We start from the raw sequence: 16,398 nt of genomic DNA, 5'->3' as shown, positions 1-16,398 counted from the left end.
ATAGATAGATAGATAGATAGATAGATAGATAGATAGATAGATAGATAGATAGATAGATAGATAGATAGATAGATGGATAGATGGATGGATGGATGGATAGATAGATAGATAGATAGATAGATAGATAGATAGATAGATAGATAGATAGATAGATAGATAATTAGATAGATAGATTGTCACTGAACAAATGGTTGAAAGTCAAGGACTAACTGTAGGGGAGCAAATGCTTGTAAAATAGGATGTCAGCCTTGGAAGCCATATTTTACTTGGAAGCTTTGAGGCTGCCACATTCAGTGCCTGGAAATTTGGGAGGGGGGATTTCATAGTGGAGTAGAATATTCAACATAACAACACTCTTTCTCAGAGAGTCAAGGTCATGTTACCCTGCACTTGGTGAGGGTTGTCTGGAGGTAGGTCTTCAGTTGGGATGAAGTTTGATTGGACCATGTGATGGACAGATGGGTGCAGGGGATGGATTTCTAATTTTCTTTTGGGAAGGGAAACCTGATTATCCCAGATGTGCCAATATGACAACTCAAATAAAATGGAACTTTGAGAAAACGCTCGTCTCGGAGTTTATTAGGTTGGAGTAGATTAGTTGGAACACTAACATAGGAAGGATTCTGTAACTGGAAGCAACCTCGAGTTTCTCAAACACTGTCAAAAATTACAGATTAGGTCTTGAGTCCTCCATAGGTTTGGGAATCCAAACCTTTCATTTCAAGCAGGGAAAGGCAGCATTTATGCAAGATGAACAAGTTATTAGAAATATTTATTTATTTTTTATTCTTATCTCGGCAAGAGATAAGTTGAATGCCAGGGTCATTTACTAGAACATTCCCCGATGACTTAGCCAAAGCAATAATGAGTTGTGGTTGTTTTGCTGTCAAGCTCAAACAGACTCTGGCAGGAATTATTTGATTTAATGAAAGAATAGGTCCATTGTTGCCGTGTTCAACTCATCCCAGGTCAGATGAAGAGTAAAGCTGTTTGACATTAGCCCCTTGTTCAAAAGGAATGGGAAGGCTCACCTCCACTCCTGGTTGGAGTTGAGCAAACAAAAGACTGGTTTATACTTTTCGGGAACGGATCCAGTCCAGGTCTGATTAATGGACAAGTCACGAGTAAAAGTCACATTTTGAGAAGTGACGATTGCTGGTGTAGAAGTCCCGTGGCTAAAAATACAAAGATGTCCTTCTAGATAGATAGATAGATAGATAGATAGATAGATAGATAGATAGATAGATAGATAGATAGATAGATAGATAGATATAGATATAGATATAGATATAGATATAGATATAGATATAGATATAGATATAGATATAGATATAGATATAAACAGAGCGCCCTCTAGAGGTGTTAAGCTTAATGTAAGCAGTCCTTCACTTACAACTCATTCATTAGTAATCGTTCGAAGTTACAATGGCACTAAAAAAGGGGACTTATGACCATTTTTCACACTGTTGGAAGAAATATCCTTCTGGGTTCAGAAGGATATTTTCCTTCTGGAAACATGGAGGCTGTTTGGACAGATGGTTTAATGGTGGACAGGATCACATGGCGTGGAGCTCCAAAGTGAAAGGGACGATCACATGCTTCAAGATGTGGGGTGAAGGAAAAAAAGAAGGGGCAAGATGCTGAGAGACCCTTAGTTATATACCCTCTGTTGGGCTTTGAATTTGAGCTTGTATTCTGATTGGTTGTCAAACTCCCATGAGGCCATGCAAGAGCAACTCTGTAGGCTGTCTTGAGTCCCAGGCTTGGTTGAGCCTTGCTGAATGATGATGTAATGAAAAGGGCTTTGGGCAATTCCTATTATAGCTCTATCTGGAGTAGATCTTTGTTATGTAAAATAGACTGGCCCAGGTCAGAGTAATGGTCCATTAGCAAAGGTATGTGGGGGGGGCTGAGTTTCTGTCTCTCTGAGTTTCTACTTTTCTTTTTAGGGGAAATATTCTGTCTTTTTAGTGTATCCTAAAATATTTCATTTTCCTAGGAGAGGGGTGGGTTTTAACTCCCAACATTACTAATTTAACAACTGCAGTGATTCATTTAACAACAGTGGCAAGAAAGGTCGTAAAATGGGACAAAACTCACTTAACGACTTTCTCACTTAGCAAGAGACATTTTGGGGTCATTTGTGGTCGTAAGTCGAGGCCTCCTAACAGGAAGAGACTTCTACCGTAGTCCAAAACATCTGGAAGATGCTTTTATTGTCTTAAGCTATTGAAGAAACTTGATCAATATGAGAAATTATTGCTGCCTTTTTCTGACAGGTGTGTTTCAAACATGGATATGGGACAAGTTTTGGGTCCATTACTTTTCAGTAAGGCCAAAAATTTGAATAAGAATACAATAAATTTTGTAAATAAAAATGGTGACCATTCACAAAGATTGACTAGGTGCAAATAAAAATACACACTATTACCACAGCAAGGAAGATTATGCAGGAATGGTTAAATTGAAGACTTTATTAAAGAGGAAAATATGTTCTTATTTGGATATCCCTTCTGGAATTTGGGCTTGTGAAGAAAACAAAAATGAAACTTTGACTTTTGTTGCTTCGGAAGATTCGGTGTTCTCGAAATGGATAGTTATATATTAATATGTAAAAGCAAAAACATTGAGGTTGGAGTGTACTGTGCTAGGAAGAGTTGGAAGTCAATTCCCCCTTTTCTTTCTTTTTCTCTTCCCCCTTGTATTTCACACTCCCTTTTCCCTTTCCTTCCCTCAATTTCCCATTTTAATTTCTTTTTTTTTAATTCAATAAATAAAAAATAAAAAATAAACTTAAAAGAAAAGGTAACATTGGCCACTTGCTGAAGATCGTAACGGAAGTCCTTTTGATACAGCCTTCAACTCTTTTCTTTGAATGCTTGTTTCACAGCTCCTAAGGTCTATCCCAGTAGGAATTGGGCAGGTCTATGGTTGCGATAACCCTTGGACTGGTGGCATCGTCATGGTGGCTGTTTTCATTTCATCCCCTCTCATCTTCAGTCATGCTGTGCTTGGCTCAGCAGTTGGAATACCTGCAGGTATGACAGATAGCAATAGCATTTATATACCACCTTCCAGCCCTCTCTAAGCAGTTTACAGAGTCAGCCTCTTGCCCCCAATAATCTGGATCCTCATTTTACCTACCTCGGAAGGAGGGAAGGCTGAGCCAACCTTGAGCCTGGTGGGATTTGAACTGCCAAATTGCAGGCAATCGGCAGTCAGCAGAAGTAGCCTGCAGTACTGCACCCTAACCACTGCGCCACAGTGGTGCAGAGGGCATTATATCAGGGATCCCCAACCGGCATCAGCTGGGCACCGCGGCCCAGTACCGGCATCAACTGGCGCCGCCATCTTTTTACAAACGTGCTTCGGTGACCTCACGGAAGCACTTTTCGTCAAAAAGATGAGCGGCATAGCCTTTCGTGAGCTTTTTCGGGTAGAAATGGCTTTCTACCGGAAAAGCTCACGAGCCAAGCGCCCGCCATCTTTTTGATGAAAAAGTGCTTCCGGTGAGCTTTCTACCGGAAAAGCTCACCGGAAGCACTTTTTACCAAAAAGATGGCGGCGCCAGCAACCAGCCGGTAAGAGTTGTTCCGCGGACCGGTATCGGTCCGGACCAGCGGCTGGGGACCCCTGCATTATATTATTCTGCCCAGCAACTTTGCGTTGGACCATATCTCAGAATTCTTACTCATCATGTTGATGGGATGTTCTGAGAAAAAGAGGTCCACAATTCCAGCATCTCAAAAATGCCAATTATGTCAAGAGCTTCACGTTGAGGGGATGTTCTGTGATGGCCATGCATGGAGCAAACTCTGAGATTATCTCATATTTATCGATATTAACATTTGTTAGCAAAAGATGGACAAACTTTGATGGCTGGGGATGACACTTCACTTTTGAGAGGGTGGGCAGAAAATGTGAGGTAATGACCCAAGCCAAACAAGACCAAGGTCTTTGGGGATAACACATTTTCAGGAGAGCTTGGGTAGCTTCTTCTTTTCTTCTTAAGGTAAAGGTAAAAGTTCCCCTCGCACATACATGCTAGTCATTTCCAGCTCTAGGGGGTGCTGCTCATCTCCATTACAAAGACGAAAAACCAGCGCTGTCCGAAGACGTCTCCGTGGTCATGTGGCTGGCATGACTAAACATCGAAGGCGCACGGAACGCTGTTCCCTTCCCACCAAAGGGGTCCCTATTTTTCTACTTGCATCTTTACATGCTTTCAAACTGCTAGGTTGGCAGAAGCTGGGACAAGTAACGGGAGCTCACTCCGTTATGCAGCGCTAGGCATTCGAACCACCGAACTGCCAACCTTTCTGATCGACAAGCTCAGCATCTTATATTCCCATCCAAACTCAACCCCCGCCCAAAAAAAATGAACAACCAGAATTCATTGAAACCAACCCACGACATCTATAGAACATAGACAAAATCATCTAGAGTAAGGTGGACCCTAGGAAAGCCTTTAATAATGCAACCTGGCCATCATCCATGGTGTTGAAGGTGCTGGACCAAGGAGTGGGAAGGTGCACATTCAAGTCCATTTTCAGCTGAGAAAACTCCCTGGCTGATTCTGGGCCAGTCCCCTTCTCTCAGTCCAGCTATCCCATAAGTTTATCACCGTGTTGAAAGAGAGAGAGATTACGTCCACCGTCAAAACTCTGGAGGAAAAGATGGTGTGTGTGTGTGTGTGTGTGTGTGTGTATCGATAGATAGATAGATAGATAGATAGATAGATAGATAGATAGATAGATAGATAGATAGATAGATAGATAGATAGATAGATAGATAGATAGATAGATAGATAGATAGATAGATAGATAGATAGATAGATAGATAGATAGATAGATAGATAGATAGATGATAGAGAGATGATTGATAGATAGATAGATAGATAGATAGATAGATAGATAGATGATAGATAGATAGATAGATAGATAGATAGATAGATAGATACACATACACGTACACATACATATACATATATGTACAAAAAACAGATAGAATAGACTAACAGAATTGGAAGGGACCTTGGAGGTCATCTAGTCCAACCCCCTCCTTGAGCAGGGTAGTCTATAAGATTTAATACAAGTGGCTGTCCAGTCTCTTCTTGAAAGCCTCCAGTGATGGAGCATCCACAACTTCTGAAGATAAGCCATTCCACTGGTTAATTGTTTTTAGAAAATTTCTCCTTATTTCCAGGTTGCTTCTTTCTTTGGCTAGTCTCCATCCGTTGCTTCTTGTCCTGCCTTCTGGTGCATTGGAGAATAGCTTGGCCACCTCTTCTTCATGGCAGCCTCCCAAATATTGAAAGACTGCTATCATATCACCCTTAGTCCTTCTTTTCACCAAGATTAGACATAACCAATTCCTGTATCTTTGAGACAACCACAACCTGGATGATTGAGAATGTCCATAGATGTCCATCTATGGCCTTGATGGCAAACCTATGGCACACGTGCCACAGGTGGCACACAGAACCATTTGTGCTGGCACGCAAGCTGCAGGCAAACTTACCTCACTGCGCATGCGCACGCCTAATAGCTGTTTTTTTTTCAGCTGGTTTGAGGCCTTTTCGGCCTCCCAGAGGCTTGAAAAAACCCTCTGCAGGCTTTGCAGAATGAATAATAGGCCCATTTTGTCACTTCCTGTAATACCGGAAGTGACAAAACGGGCCTATTATTCATCCTGCAAAGCCTGCAGAGGCTTTTTCCAAGCCTCTGGGAGGCCGAAAAAGGCCTCAAACCAGCCGAAAAATCAACTGTGAGGTGCAGTGCAGGTAAGGGGGTGGTGGTGGGGGGAATTGTGTGCAGTGGGCATGGGTGGCATGCACATTGCCTTCTGGGTGCCAACGCGCACACATTTTTTGGCACAGCAGCCTCAAAAGGTTAGCTACCACTGATCTATGGGATCATGTTCATTTTGGATTAAAGCTACTGATTGGGAGAGGCGGCCATCAGGATGGCTGTATTCTCTATGGAGTCAAGCTCACCAAGTTTTCCATCCGTTTTTGCTTTCTAGCCCTAAGTCTGGCCTCCCCTTTGAACAAAATTTATGCCGGGTTGTGGAATTACAACAGCTGCCTCTCCTGCATTGCCATCGGAGGGATGTTCTACGCCCTCACCTGGCAGACATTTGCGTTGGCAATCGCTTGTGGTAAGTAACCAGGCTCTTTTAAGTAGTGGCCCCCACCAACCCTTTGGGCACCAGGGACCGGGTCCATGGATAGACTTTTTCTCTGCAGACCGGAAGGGGACGTAGTAGATGCTTCCCCCCCCACTCCCTTTCTGCTGGCAACTAAAAAGACGAAAGGAGTATTTTTTTAGTTGACACCAGGCATTGGGGACCCCTGCTTTACATCACTAAAATACAGATAGTCCTCAATGTATGACCGATTGCTTACTGATCTGTATGGTCACTAAGTTTTATCAACCCACTACACAGGTAGTCCTCAGGTTATGAATGTCATGGAGCCCGTCCATTCCATTCGTATCCCAAGGATTCGTGGGAGTGAATCTCGTACCTTCAACGGGAACACTCCCTCCTTTCGCCCACGCATTTGCTAATTGAATGCGAGGCTCGTTAATGGCACATGAGGTATTTCAGGATGGGGAAGGCCATGGGGGAGGGGCTACTGATGGAGCGGGCCTCCCTGACCCACTGAAATACCTCGTGCTCCCCAAATTGCTTCCCCCCCCCAACCTGCCGCGACGGGTCACTTGCAAAGATCTAGCAAGCAGTCTTCTCTCCAGCCTCGTGCGCCTCTCCCTAGCTCCGTTCGGCCCTCCATGCGTCTCCCCCGGCCTGTTGCAGGTCTCCCTGGAAGCTCCATTTTGGCCTGCAATGGACCAGAGGAGGTCCATGGAAGGCCGAATGGGGCTTCTGAGCGGCAGATCTGCACCCCAGAAGCTTCGTTTCGGACAGCAATGTCCGGACAAATTTTTCAGAGCCTCTGTGGTTGTTTGTAAGGGTGAACAACTGCTGTGGTGTTGCAAGATTCAGAGTATTGAGCAGGGGTGGGATTCAAATTTCTAACAACTGGTTCTGTGGGCATGGCTTAGGTGATGGGCATGGTTTGATGGTCACGTGACTGGGTGGACATGGCTTGATGGGGTGTAGCCAACTCAATATCACTCACATCGAGGCACGCATCTCCTCGCCTGGCTTCTCATGATTGTGGGGATGCTGCAACAGTTGTAAGTGTGAAAAATGGTCATAAGTCACTTTTTTCAGTGCCATTGTAACTTTGAATGGTCACTCCACACAAGAAAAGTACCAGCAAAGGAGGAAAAAAAACTCCAGAGAAGTTCCAGAAACAGGAAGTCTAGTCCTGCCAAGAATGTAATAAGGGTTAACGGAGAGGCAGTTTCTGTAAGCAACACCAGAATGTTTCCTTCCTGCCTTCCTTACAGGATTAGGCCAGTAATTTTGTCTAACAACCGGTTCTCCGAACTGCTTAGAATGTTAACAACAGGTTCTAGCGAATAGGTACCAACTGGTAGAATCCCACCCCTGGTTTTGAGCCTTGTTTGCAAATACTAGGGCACTGATGGCTAACCTTTTCTACATGGTGTGCCAAAGTGCATACGAGTGATGCAATGCACGCGTGACTCCCCCACACCTGCACATGTGCGCGCAATCTCCCTGCACCACATGTCTCTGTGCACACAACCCCCCACATGCTGCATGCCTCTGCACATACACGCACATCACCCATGTGTGCATCTCCCTTCGTGCGTGTGTGGCAGATACCCGATAATCAGCTGGCTGGTAGGGGCACGCACACATGTGCAGTGGGGCTCTTGCGTGTCAGCAGAAGAGGCTCTGTGTTCCACTTCTAGCATGCAAGCCATAGGTTTGGTGTCACCGGGCTAGGGGATGCTTTTCACATAACATTGGACGTTCGTTAAAGGAACGTTCGTAATATGGGGATTACTTGTACTTAGGACCTGGATTCAAAGTTGTGATGCTTCCCTTCCCCCCTCCCCTTAAAAACATGTCTGAACTTCAGGCATGTAGCATGGTAACCAGGCCACATTTATTGTCATTGGCAGTGTCCCGCGATCACACAACCCGTTTTATAATGGTTTTGCTGCAACAAGTGAATCATGGGTGGGCTTAATAATGACCTCAGCATTCACTTAACGACCGCAGATTTACTTGAGGAGAGCAGTGATTCTCTTAACAACCACCGCAAATAAAGTTCATGAAATCAGGATGGTCCTACGATCCCGTTCTACGATGGTTTAGCTGTGAACCTTTGGTTTTCTTAATGACCGCAGCTTTCGTTTAACAACCATTGATTCACTGAGCTGCCATAGGATTAGCTTAACAACCAACACAAAAAAAGGTCATGAAATCAGGATGGTTACCAATCCCCATTTTAAGATGCTTTGCAGCATCAAAGAAACCATTGGTCTCCTTAATGATTGCAGTTTCCTCCTAATGGTAGCCACGAGTCATTTAACTATCGGCGCAAAAAAGGGTCATCAAATCGCAGGCATCATTAGGATCATAACTCAAGGAATACCTGTAGGATCAAAGTCCCAATGATGCTTTTTTCAAGAGGCAACTGTACTATCTGGTTTTTCTTGGAAGTGCTCTGACCCAGGCTTCATAAACCATAATTCTTCACAAACTTGTTTTTTTTAAAAAAAAAAAAAAAACCTATTTTATTGCAACACTGGGAATTGCTTTCATTCCCAGCTGGAATTAAGCTCAAACAGTCGCCCAAGATAAGCACGCGCCTTTCAGTTCTGTGAAGTGCTGCCAAAAACAGAAGTATCAAATTAATTAGAAAGGAAACCAACCGAAGTACAAAGAGCTTCAAGGATGACTCGGAACCAATTGAACTGCTTTGCTTCCTGCAAAGGTTTTGTCATCTTGGCCTGACTTTTATCCCTTATGGGAGGGGCAATCGACTTACTCCCAAGTCGACCCTTTCGTTTAAGCTGCCCTTGCCTTCTAGCAGCTCTGCATACACGCGCACTGGGAACAGGCTCCCCTTGCTCCTCTGCCTCGCTGCTGCCAGACTCCAGAGTCTCCGGAGGCAGCACCCCACTCCCAGCTGGTCCTGGCCCCATCTCTGCATTGGATGCAGGACCCTCGTCCGAGTCCTCTCCAGACTCCCAGATTGGTTCCTGTTCTTCCCCACTGTCCGCTTCTGCTGCCTTCTGCACTGGTTGCTGGCGAACCACAACAGGAAGACATTTCACTTCTCATCCAAGAAGCTTCTTCAGCTTTGACTAGATGATGGGAAATGGAAGGATTGATACTCCTTGCAGACAGCTGGTCATTTGCATTCTTTTAGCACCACTCAGGTGACTCTGATGACACAGATAAACCTCCAAATGGCCTCTTAAAGAATGCAATGATCTCTTAAAGAATGCAAACAACCAGCTGTCTGCAAGGAATATAAATCCTTTTATGCCCTGTCAGAGCTGAAGAAGCTTCTTGGATGAGAAGTGAAATGTCTTCAAAGAAAGACAAAGGAAGTCCAGTTGCCTCTTGAAAAAAAATGCACTTTTGGGACAACCATGACTTGGATGAACTGAGAATCTCCATAGGCATGTAGGATCAAAGGACTTGGCCGAGTTCACACAACTTGTTTTAAAGCCAGGTGAACAAACACAGTTTCTTTGTTCACCTCCATGTCCTGGTGCAACCAATAGATCATATTCTGGTTCAGTGTGAAGAGGTCATAATAATGGCTAAACCTCAAACTAGTGAACCTGACTTTTAGCCGGGTGTTATATGAACTTTGCCACTGGAGAAAGCAATTATGTTTGGAAGAGTCAGCGGTAAAAGGAAACCGGGCTGCCAAAGAACACGACAACTGGACATCATCAAAGCTGACCCCAGCCATAACAAAGAATATCTCAAAAAAGCAATGCAAGATTGGAAGATGTGGCCCATGGAATTGCCAAGAGTTGGACATGACTGAAGGAATAACTATCTCCTCCTCCTCCTCCTCCTCCTCCTCCTCCTCCTTCTTCTTCTTTTTCTTCATGAACTCTGCCTCGGATTCCCTTTTATGTTCCGTCAACCAAGTTCAACCCATATCCAAGAACTGAAGTGAAGGAGTGTCTATGGAGATTCTCAGACATCCAGGTTATGGTTGTCCCAAAGTGCTTATTGAAGGGGTAACTGGACTTTCTGGTGTTTCTTTGAAGACATTTTGCTTCTCATCCAAGAAGCTTAGTCAGTTCTGATTGGATGGTGTAATTCCCACCAACCAAGTCAGAACTGAAGAAGCTTCTTGGATGAGAAGTGAAACGTCTTCAAAGAAACACCAGAAAGTCCAATTGCCTCTTGGAAGAAGCACCTTTGGGACAATGAAGTGAAGGAGAAAAGCTCAGGAAACAGAAGAACTTAATGGCTGTGCTTTAGCAAATTACTATTTTAATTTATTATATTATTTTTACCATATTTATTTATTGTATTTATTTATTGTAACTTAGCATATGGTCCAAACCCAACAGTCTGCTCTATGTTTATGTTTCAATAGTTTGTTGGAATCCCCTCAAAATGGCTGTATCTGGGGGAGGGGGGGAGGTTGTATCCTGCCTGTGTTATTTTTACAAATAAGTCAAAGCAGCGAACATCTCCAACATACTTTCCTCCTCCTCTTTTCCCTAGAACACCAACCTTGTGAGGTGGGTCAGGCCGAGAGAGAGAGGGACTGGCCCAAAGTAACAGATCGGAGTCCCTTTCACTACCTGACCCTTAACCAGGGGTGGGCTGCTGGGGCTTTGCAGGGGTTTGGGAGACCCCCCCTAACTAGGATTCTGCACAGTTCAGAGAACCCCCAAATCCCACTCCTGGCTGGCCCCACCCACCTCTCCCCTCCCCTCCCAGAAGTCCCCACTTCACCCGTTTTGGATGCAGGTAAGTGCAAGGTGCGCACGGAGGCTTGGGGAGGGTGAAAAACGGTCCTCCCGGAAGTTAGAGAAGGCCGGTGTCAGGATTCTAGCAGTTACTCCAATTAAATTATGAGCCTCAAGCCACACTCCCAAAACTAAAGAGGATTTATTTGAAGTTAGCAATCTACGTCCGGCACTCACCTGGGTGTAGCCAACTCTGAGATACGTAATTCACTGTCACCCTTGACCCTGCTTTTCCCCCTCACCCCTCTGGGTGTATCACCCAACAGAAAAAAGCCAAGAGTCATCAATCATGCTCTCCAATTAGATTTTTGCATGGCAGAAGCTTCAGACATCTAATCAGTCTTTGAAAAAAATATGAATGGAATATACTTTCGATTCCACACTGCCGCCTGCTCTTTGAAACTCCCCCCCCCTTCTTTCTGTTGTCAACTATAAAACTGTGTATACAAAATGTTTTATGAGTTGACAGGCGGAAATGAGCCCATTTCTGGCTTCCAGAGAGCCTCCAGAGCCCAGGTGGGCCACTTTCGCCCTCCCGGAGGCTGAAGGGAAGCTTCCAGAGCCCGGGGAGAGCAAAAATCCACCCCCATGGTGTAGAAGGCCGACTAGGCCATGCCCACCATCACCGCACCAACTCAGGAACCAGACAGAGAACGCTTTGCTAAAATGTTTGAATCCCACCCCTGCCCTTAACCCCTTACTATTTCAGAGTCTCTTACAGCAAATTACAACATTATATGTTTATATTTCTTCTTGCAGCTTTTTTCACCACCTACATGGGAGAAGCGATGGGCCGCATCTTTTCCATGGTACGTTCACTGATAACCGAAGAAAAAAAGATTGCATTTGTATCTATTTATCATTATCAATTCTTCGCTCACCTTGGGAGGGGAGAATTACAGGTGGCTTAAATGGGGGGGGGGGTCTGTCTTATATTAACTTCACAACACCCCACCTGCAGGGCGTAACCGTTAGGATGCATGGTAACCCACTTAATGACTGCAATGCATTGCAAGGGAAATTATGGTTGTAAGTTGAGGAGTACCTGTAATACACCATCCCTTCTTCCCACAAAATTCAGTCCAGTTCATACTCTAGAAAGAGTGCAGAGAAGAGGAACAAAGATGATTAGGGAAACTGGAGGCTAAAACATATAAAGAACAGTTGCTGGAATTGGGTATGTCTAGCTCAATGAAAAGAAGGACTAGGGGTTGACATGATAGCAGGATTCCAGTATTTGAGGGGTTGCCACAAAGAAGAGGGAGTCAAGCTATTCTCCAAGGCACCTGAGGGCAGGACAAGAAGCAATAGGTGGAAACTAATCAAGGAGAGAAGCAACCTAGAACTAAGGAGAAATTTCCTGACAATGAGAATAATTAACCAGTGGAACAACTTGCCTCCAGAAGTTGTGAATGCTCCAATACTGGAAGTTTTTAAGAAGAGATTGGATAACCATTTGTCTGAAATAGTATAGTCTTTCCTGCCTCGGCAGGGGATTGGATTAGAAGACCTCCAAGGTCCCTTCCACCTCTGTTATAAATGTTTTGAGTGAGTCCCAAAGCAAGACAGTAGATCCACAATTCTCCGTAGATGTCAATGTTCTATATCAGGGGTTGGGGAACTATGGACGTTTTATGACCTCTGGACTTCAATTCCCGGAATTCCTGAGCATGGCTGGCTCAGGAATTCTGGGAGTTGAAGTCCCCAGGTCATAAAAGGGCATATGGTTTCCCAGCCCTGATCTAGACGTTCGCTAACTACAGCTGCTATTACTCAGGCCTCCTGGATGTGTTGTGAGGGATTCATTGGGTTTTGTGATGACCCAGGGTGGGATACAAAATAAACACAGTCACAAAAAACAGGGGAAGCCCCTTTCATTCCTTCAGGTTGCTTCCAAGCTCCAAATATCCTTGACTGGAGATTAAAAAAAAACTCCCACACAAGCAGTTACAAGAAGGAGGAAATGCCGTTTAAATTATAAAGAGTAAAAAACAATACAAACCAGGCAAGATAAGGGCTTGAAGACGTCCACAGATATCAGAACACCCACTGGGAAGGACGCCAAACTCAGAGAGGAACCATAAACTAGAGATATTTCCACGCTTTGTTTCCAGCACTCGTCAGTACACATGTCCATCCTCTTATTCAGTTGTCACAGCTGCAGCCCATGAAGAGGATCAAGGCCCTCTCCTCCCCAGTAGACCATGTCTCTCCCTTATCCTCTCCTCCCTGTGTGCCCTAGGATGGAGAGGGGATGTTCCTGGGTCCTCCTCTGACTGCCCAGCCAGCCTCTACCCTTCCCCAGCCTCCTCCACAACCTCCGGAGCCACACTTCCACTCCCTGTTGGCTGTTCCTCCTCTCCCTCAGAGTCAGTCTCCACCAGGGGCATGACAGGTTTAGAGAGCTTCATGCTGGAGGTAGATGACCATTTATGAACTCCGCTTGAAGATGTTTAAAGGGGCTGTAGTACCCCACGTCTGTTCTAAATCATGGTCCATTTGATACTATTGTCAATGGGGTAGATATCTTCCATTGTTGCTTTTGTTTAATTCCAAAAAGTATGTAGCGCTTTCTACTTTTCTACCTTGACTACACCTTCTTGATTTTGTGTAAACTCCCCAAAGACATGGCTGACGGATGTTGATGTTTTTATGTTCCAGTTTGGATTGCCAATAGGGACCTGGCCCTTTTGCTTATCTTCGCTCACCTTCCTGCTCTTAACCACCACCAATGATGCCATCTTCAAGCTGCCTCTCTCCAAAGTCACCTATCCAGAAGCCAACCGGGCCTACTATGTGGAGAGAAAGAAACTGTGCTCTGAATCCATTTGCGAGAAAGTGTAAGCAAATCGAAGTGTCAGTCTTGCAACTAGAGAGTCGTCCCAAGGAAGAACGGAAGAAAAACTTAGTTGTCAGTGGACAGTTTGTTTTTCTCGGTTGTAGATGCCTTCTCTTGGATCAGAAGTTCAACTCTCAAGATGTTCTTCAGTTAGAAGTGAATGTATTCATCTGGAAAGGAACATAATATATGTGGGACAATTCAGTTTAGACCAGAGGTGTCCAAAGTTGGCCACTTTAAGACTTGTGGTCTTCAACTCCCAGAGTTCCTCAGGCTTGTTTTTAAAAAGCCATAAAATCAGACATGACTCGCTTAAGAACTGCCTTGCTTAGTGATGGAAATTCCAGTACCAATTATCTTCGTAAAGTCAAGGACTACTTGTAAAGCAGAGAAATTATTATTGTTATTATTATTTACAAACTTAGCTGTTATCTGCAAGTTATGATTACTTTAATGAATGGATGAATACTTTATTTGGCCAAGTGTGATCGGACACACATTATTAAGAGCCTCGGTGGCACAGTAGTTAGAATGCAGTACTGCAGGCTACTTCTGCTGTCTGCCGGCTGCCTGTAATTTGGCAGATCGAATCTCACCAGGCCCAAGGTTGACTCAGCCTTCCATCCTTCCGAAGTCGGTAAAATGATGACCCAAACCGTTGGGGGCAAGAGGCTGACCCTGTAAACCGCTTAGAGAGGGCTGTAAACCTCTGTGAAGTGGTATATAAGTCTAAGTGCTCTTGCTATTCTCTTTATACAAATATTCAGGAAACTAATTGTTATAAGACACGTTTACAACATCCTCTAATTCCTAGCATCACAGAGACCAGTGAGAGGTGAGTGCTAGAGCAAAATTTATACAAAGAAGGCTTTGCATATACATATCAATGCATTACCAATTTATTAACCAAAATGTATATCTGCACATTGAAGACATAATTAATCTAGACATGATTATGTGTCAGTTCCTTTTCTAAGCAACATGAGGAATGCTTTGGAAGATGAGTGACCGCACAGGCAGTTCTCCCAGCTTCTATAAACTGTCCCAAAAGGACAAATCAGATGAGAAGCAGTAGTGGCATTCTACTGGTTTGGCCTGGTTCAGGCGAACCAGTAGTAAAAACTGTTACTGTTCGGCTGAACCGGTAGTAAAAAAACAGCTACCAGTTCTACTGAACCGGTATTTCTTTTCCTTTTTTTCCTCCCGATGATCAGTTGCTCTGACAATCAACTGTGCCAGGAATCACTGCCTTACTGCTTCGCCAAGGCTTCCCCGAGGCCCAGGAGGCAAAAAAATGGAGTGTTGGGTGGCTGCTGCAAAAAAGAAGCCGCCATGCCCATCCAGTCACCTGGCCACACCCACCTAGCCACACCCACCTAGCCACGCCCACAGAACCAGCAGTAAAAATATTTGCATCCCACCCCTGATGAGAAGGTGACAAAGACAAGGTGGAACGATCAAATTTGGACATTCTCATTATAATATCTACAATAGAAAAGAATATTTGCAGCTTAAGGTTGAATTGTGGGGTCCTTGGTGCTCTCTGAGCTTGGTGGTTTTCTTGCAGACATTTCAATACCCAACTAGGTAATATCATCAATGCTAGAAGGGAGTGGGGTTTGCTCTATTTTTAAAGGCTAGTGGTTTACTCTGTCAGTGTACCCCAAGCAAGGAACTATCAACTCAGACAATCAAACCATAAACAAGGAACCCGTAGAAATATTCCCATCAATATTGGCAGGGCAAACCACCTATACATAAAGAGAGAACAAACCCCAGTCCCTACTAGCACTGATGATGTTACCTAGTTGGGTCATGAAACATTTGTAAGGAAAATAACCAAGCTCAGAGAGCACCAAGGACCCCACAAATCTCTGCAAGTTGTAATTCTTGGCAGATCCCTCCAAAACTGACCCCTGATGCTAGCCCTGATACCTTGTCTCCAAACCATGATTTATAAATGAGCTTGAATCATAGTTTGAAGAGCAGGATTCATTTTGGGCATCTTAGCAATGTAGAGGTTGGGGAGAAGCATATTGAAAACGAAGAAGGGAAACCCAAGAGAAGGAACCTTTGGAGGTTCAACTTCATGATCTCATGATCTCATGGGAGTCATTCTACAAGCAGCCAGAAAAGTTCATCTAAGTCCAGTAAATAAACTCACCCAACATGTAAATATATTGTAAATAAACTCAATCAGCATTATATATTGTCCTTTACTGTGTTATTACAAGTGTAATGAATCTGTTTTAGGTTTTTATATTTTTCTGAATGTCAAATAATAAACTATACCAAAATGCATGAACTAAACAAGTTTCCTTTCTTCTTTTAAGGACTGTTTGTCCTTCATCCTTCTAGACCAAGGATGTCAAACTTGCAGCTCGTGGGATGGATGTGTCACATGATGGCCACGCTCACCCCCATTTTAGGGGGGGGAAAGTCACAATACATCACATGATGATGTGATGACATGAGTTTGACACCCCTGTTCTAGACCATTTTATAACCAAACACCACCAAGTCTCCCTTAATTGTTTCAGGCTCTGAATGGTATTAAACAGCTTTTTCTTCCTCAATAATGGCATCTATTGGATGGAAGCATCTAACAAAATGAATTTCAATGTAGAGAAAAGTCAAGTCTTACACTTAGGCAAGAAAAACCCAAAGTAC

General features: G+C 44.1%; 1 protein-coding gene across 2 annotated transcripts in view; it reads left to right on the top strand.

Annotated features, from left to right (window-relative positions):
• SLC14A1 (solute carrier family 14 member 1 (Kidd blood group)) overlaps positions 1-16,035 on the top strand; it is a 45,122-nt gene extending 29,087 nt beyond the window's left edge. For both annotated transcript variants that reach the window (XM_087958700.1, XM_087958699.1), the window contains 4 exons: positions 2,891-3,038; positions 6,025-6,159; positions 11,649-11,698; positions 13,551-16,035. In XM_087958700.1, coding sequence (XP_087814826.1) covers positions 2,891-3,038; positions 6,025-6,159; positions 11,649-11,698; positions 13,551-13,733 — 516 coding nt within the window. In that variant the 3' untranslated portion in view covers positions 13,734-16,035. The remainder of the gene's footprint in view (positions 1-2,890; positions 3,039-6,024; positions 6,160-11,648; positions 11,699-13,550) is intronic.
• The last annotated feature ends 363 nt before the right edge of the window (positions 16,036-16,398 follow it).

This window comes from Notechis scutatus, chromosome 2 (assembly GCF_049901735.1).
Source record: "Notechis scutatus isolate UNSWTSFEM ecotype Mainland chromosome 2, rNotScu1.2, whole genome shotgun sequence".
Lineage (NCBI taxonomy): Eukaryota > Metazoa > Chordata > Lepidosauria > Squamata > Elapidae > Notechis > Notechis scutatus.
The sequence above is the reverse complement of the archived record's forward strand: the minus strand, read 5'-3'. Positions and strand labels throughout refer to the sequence as shown.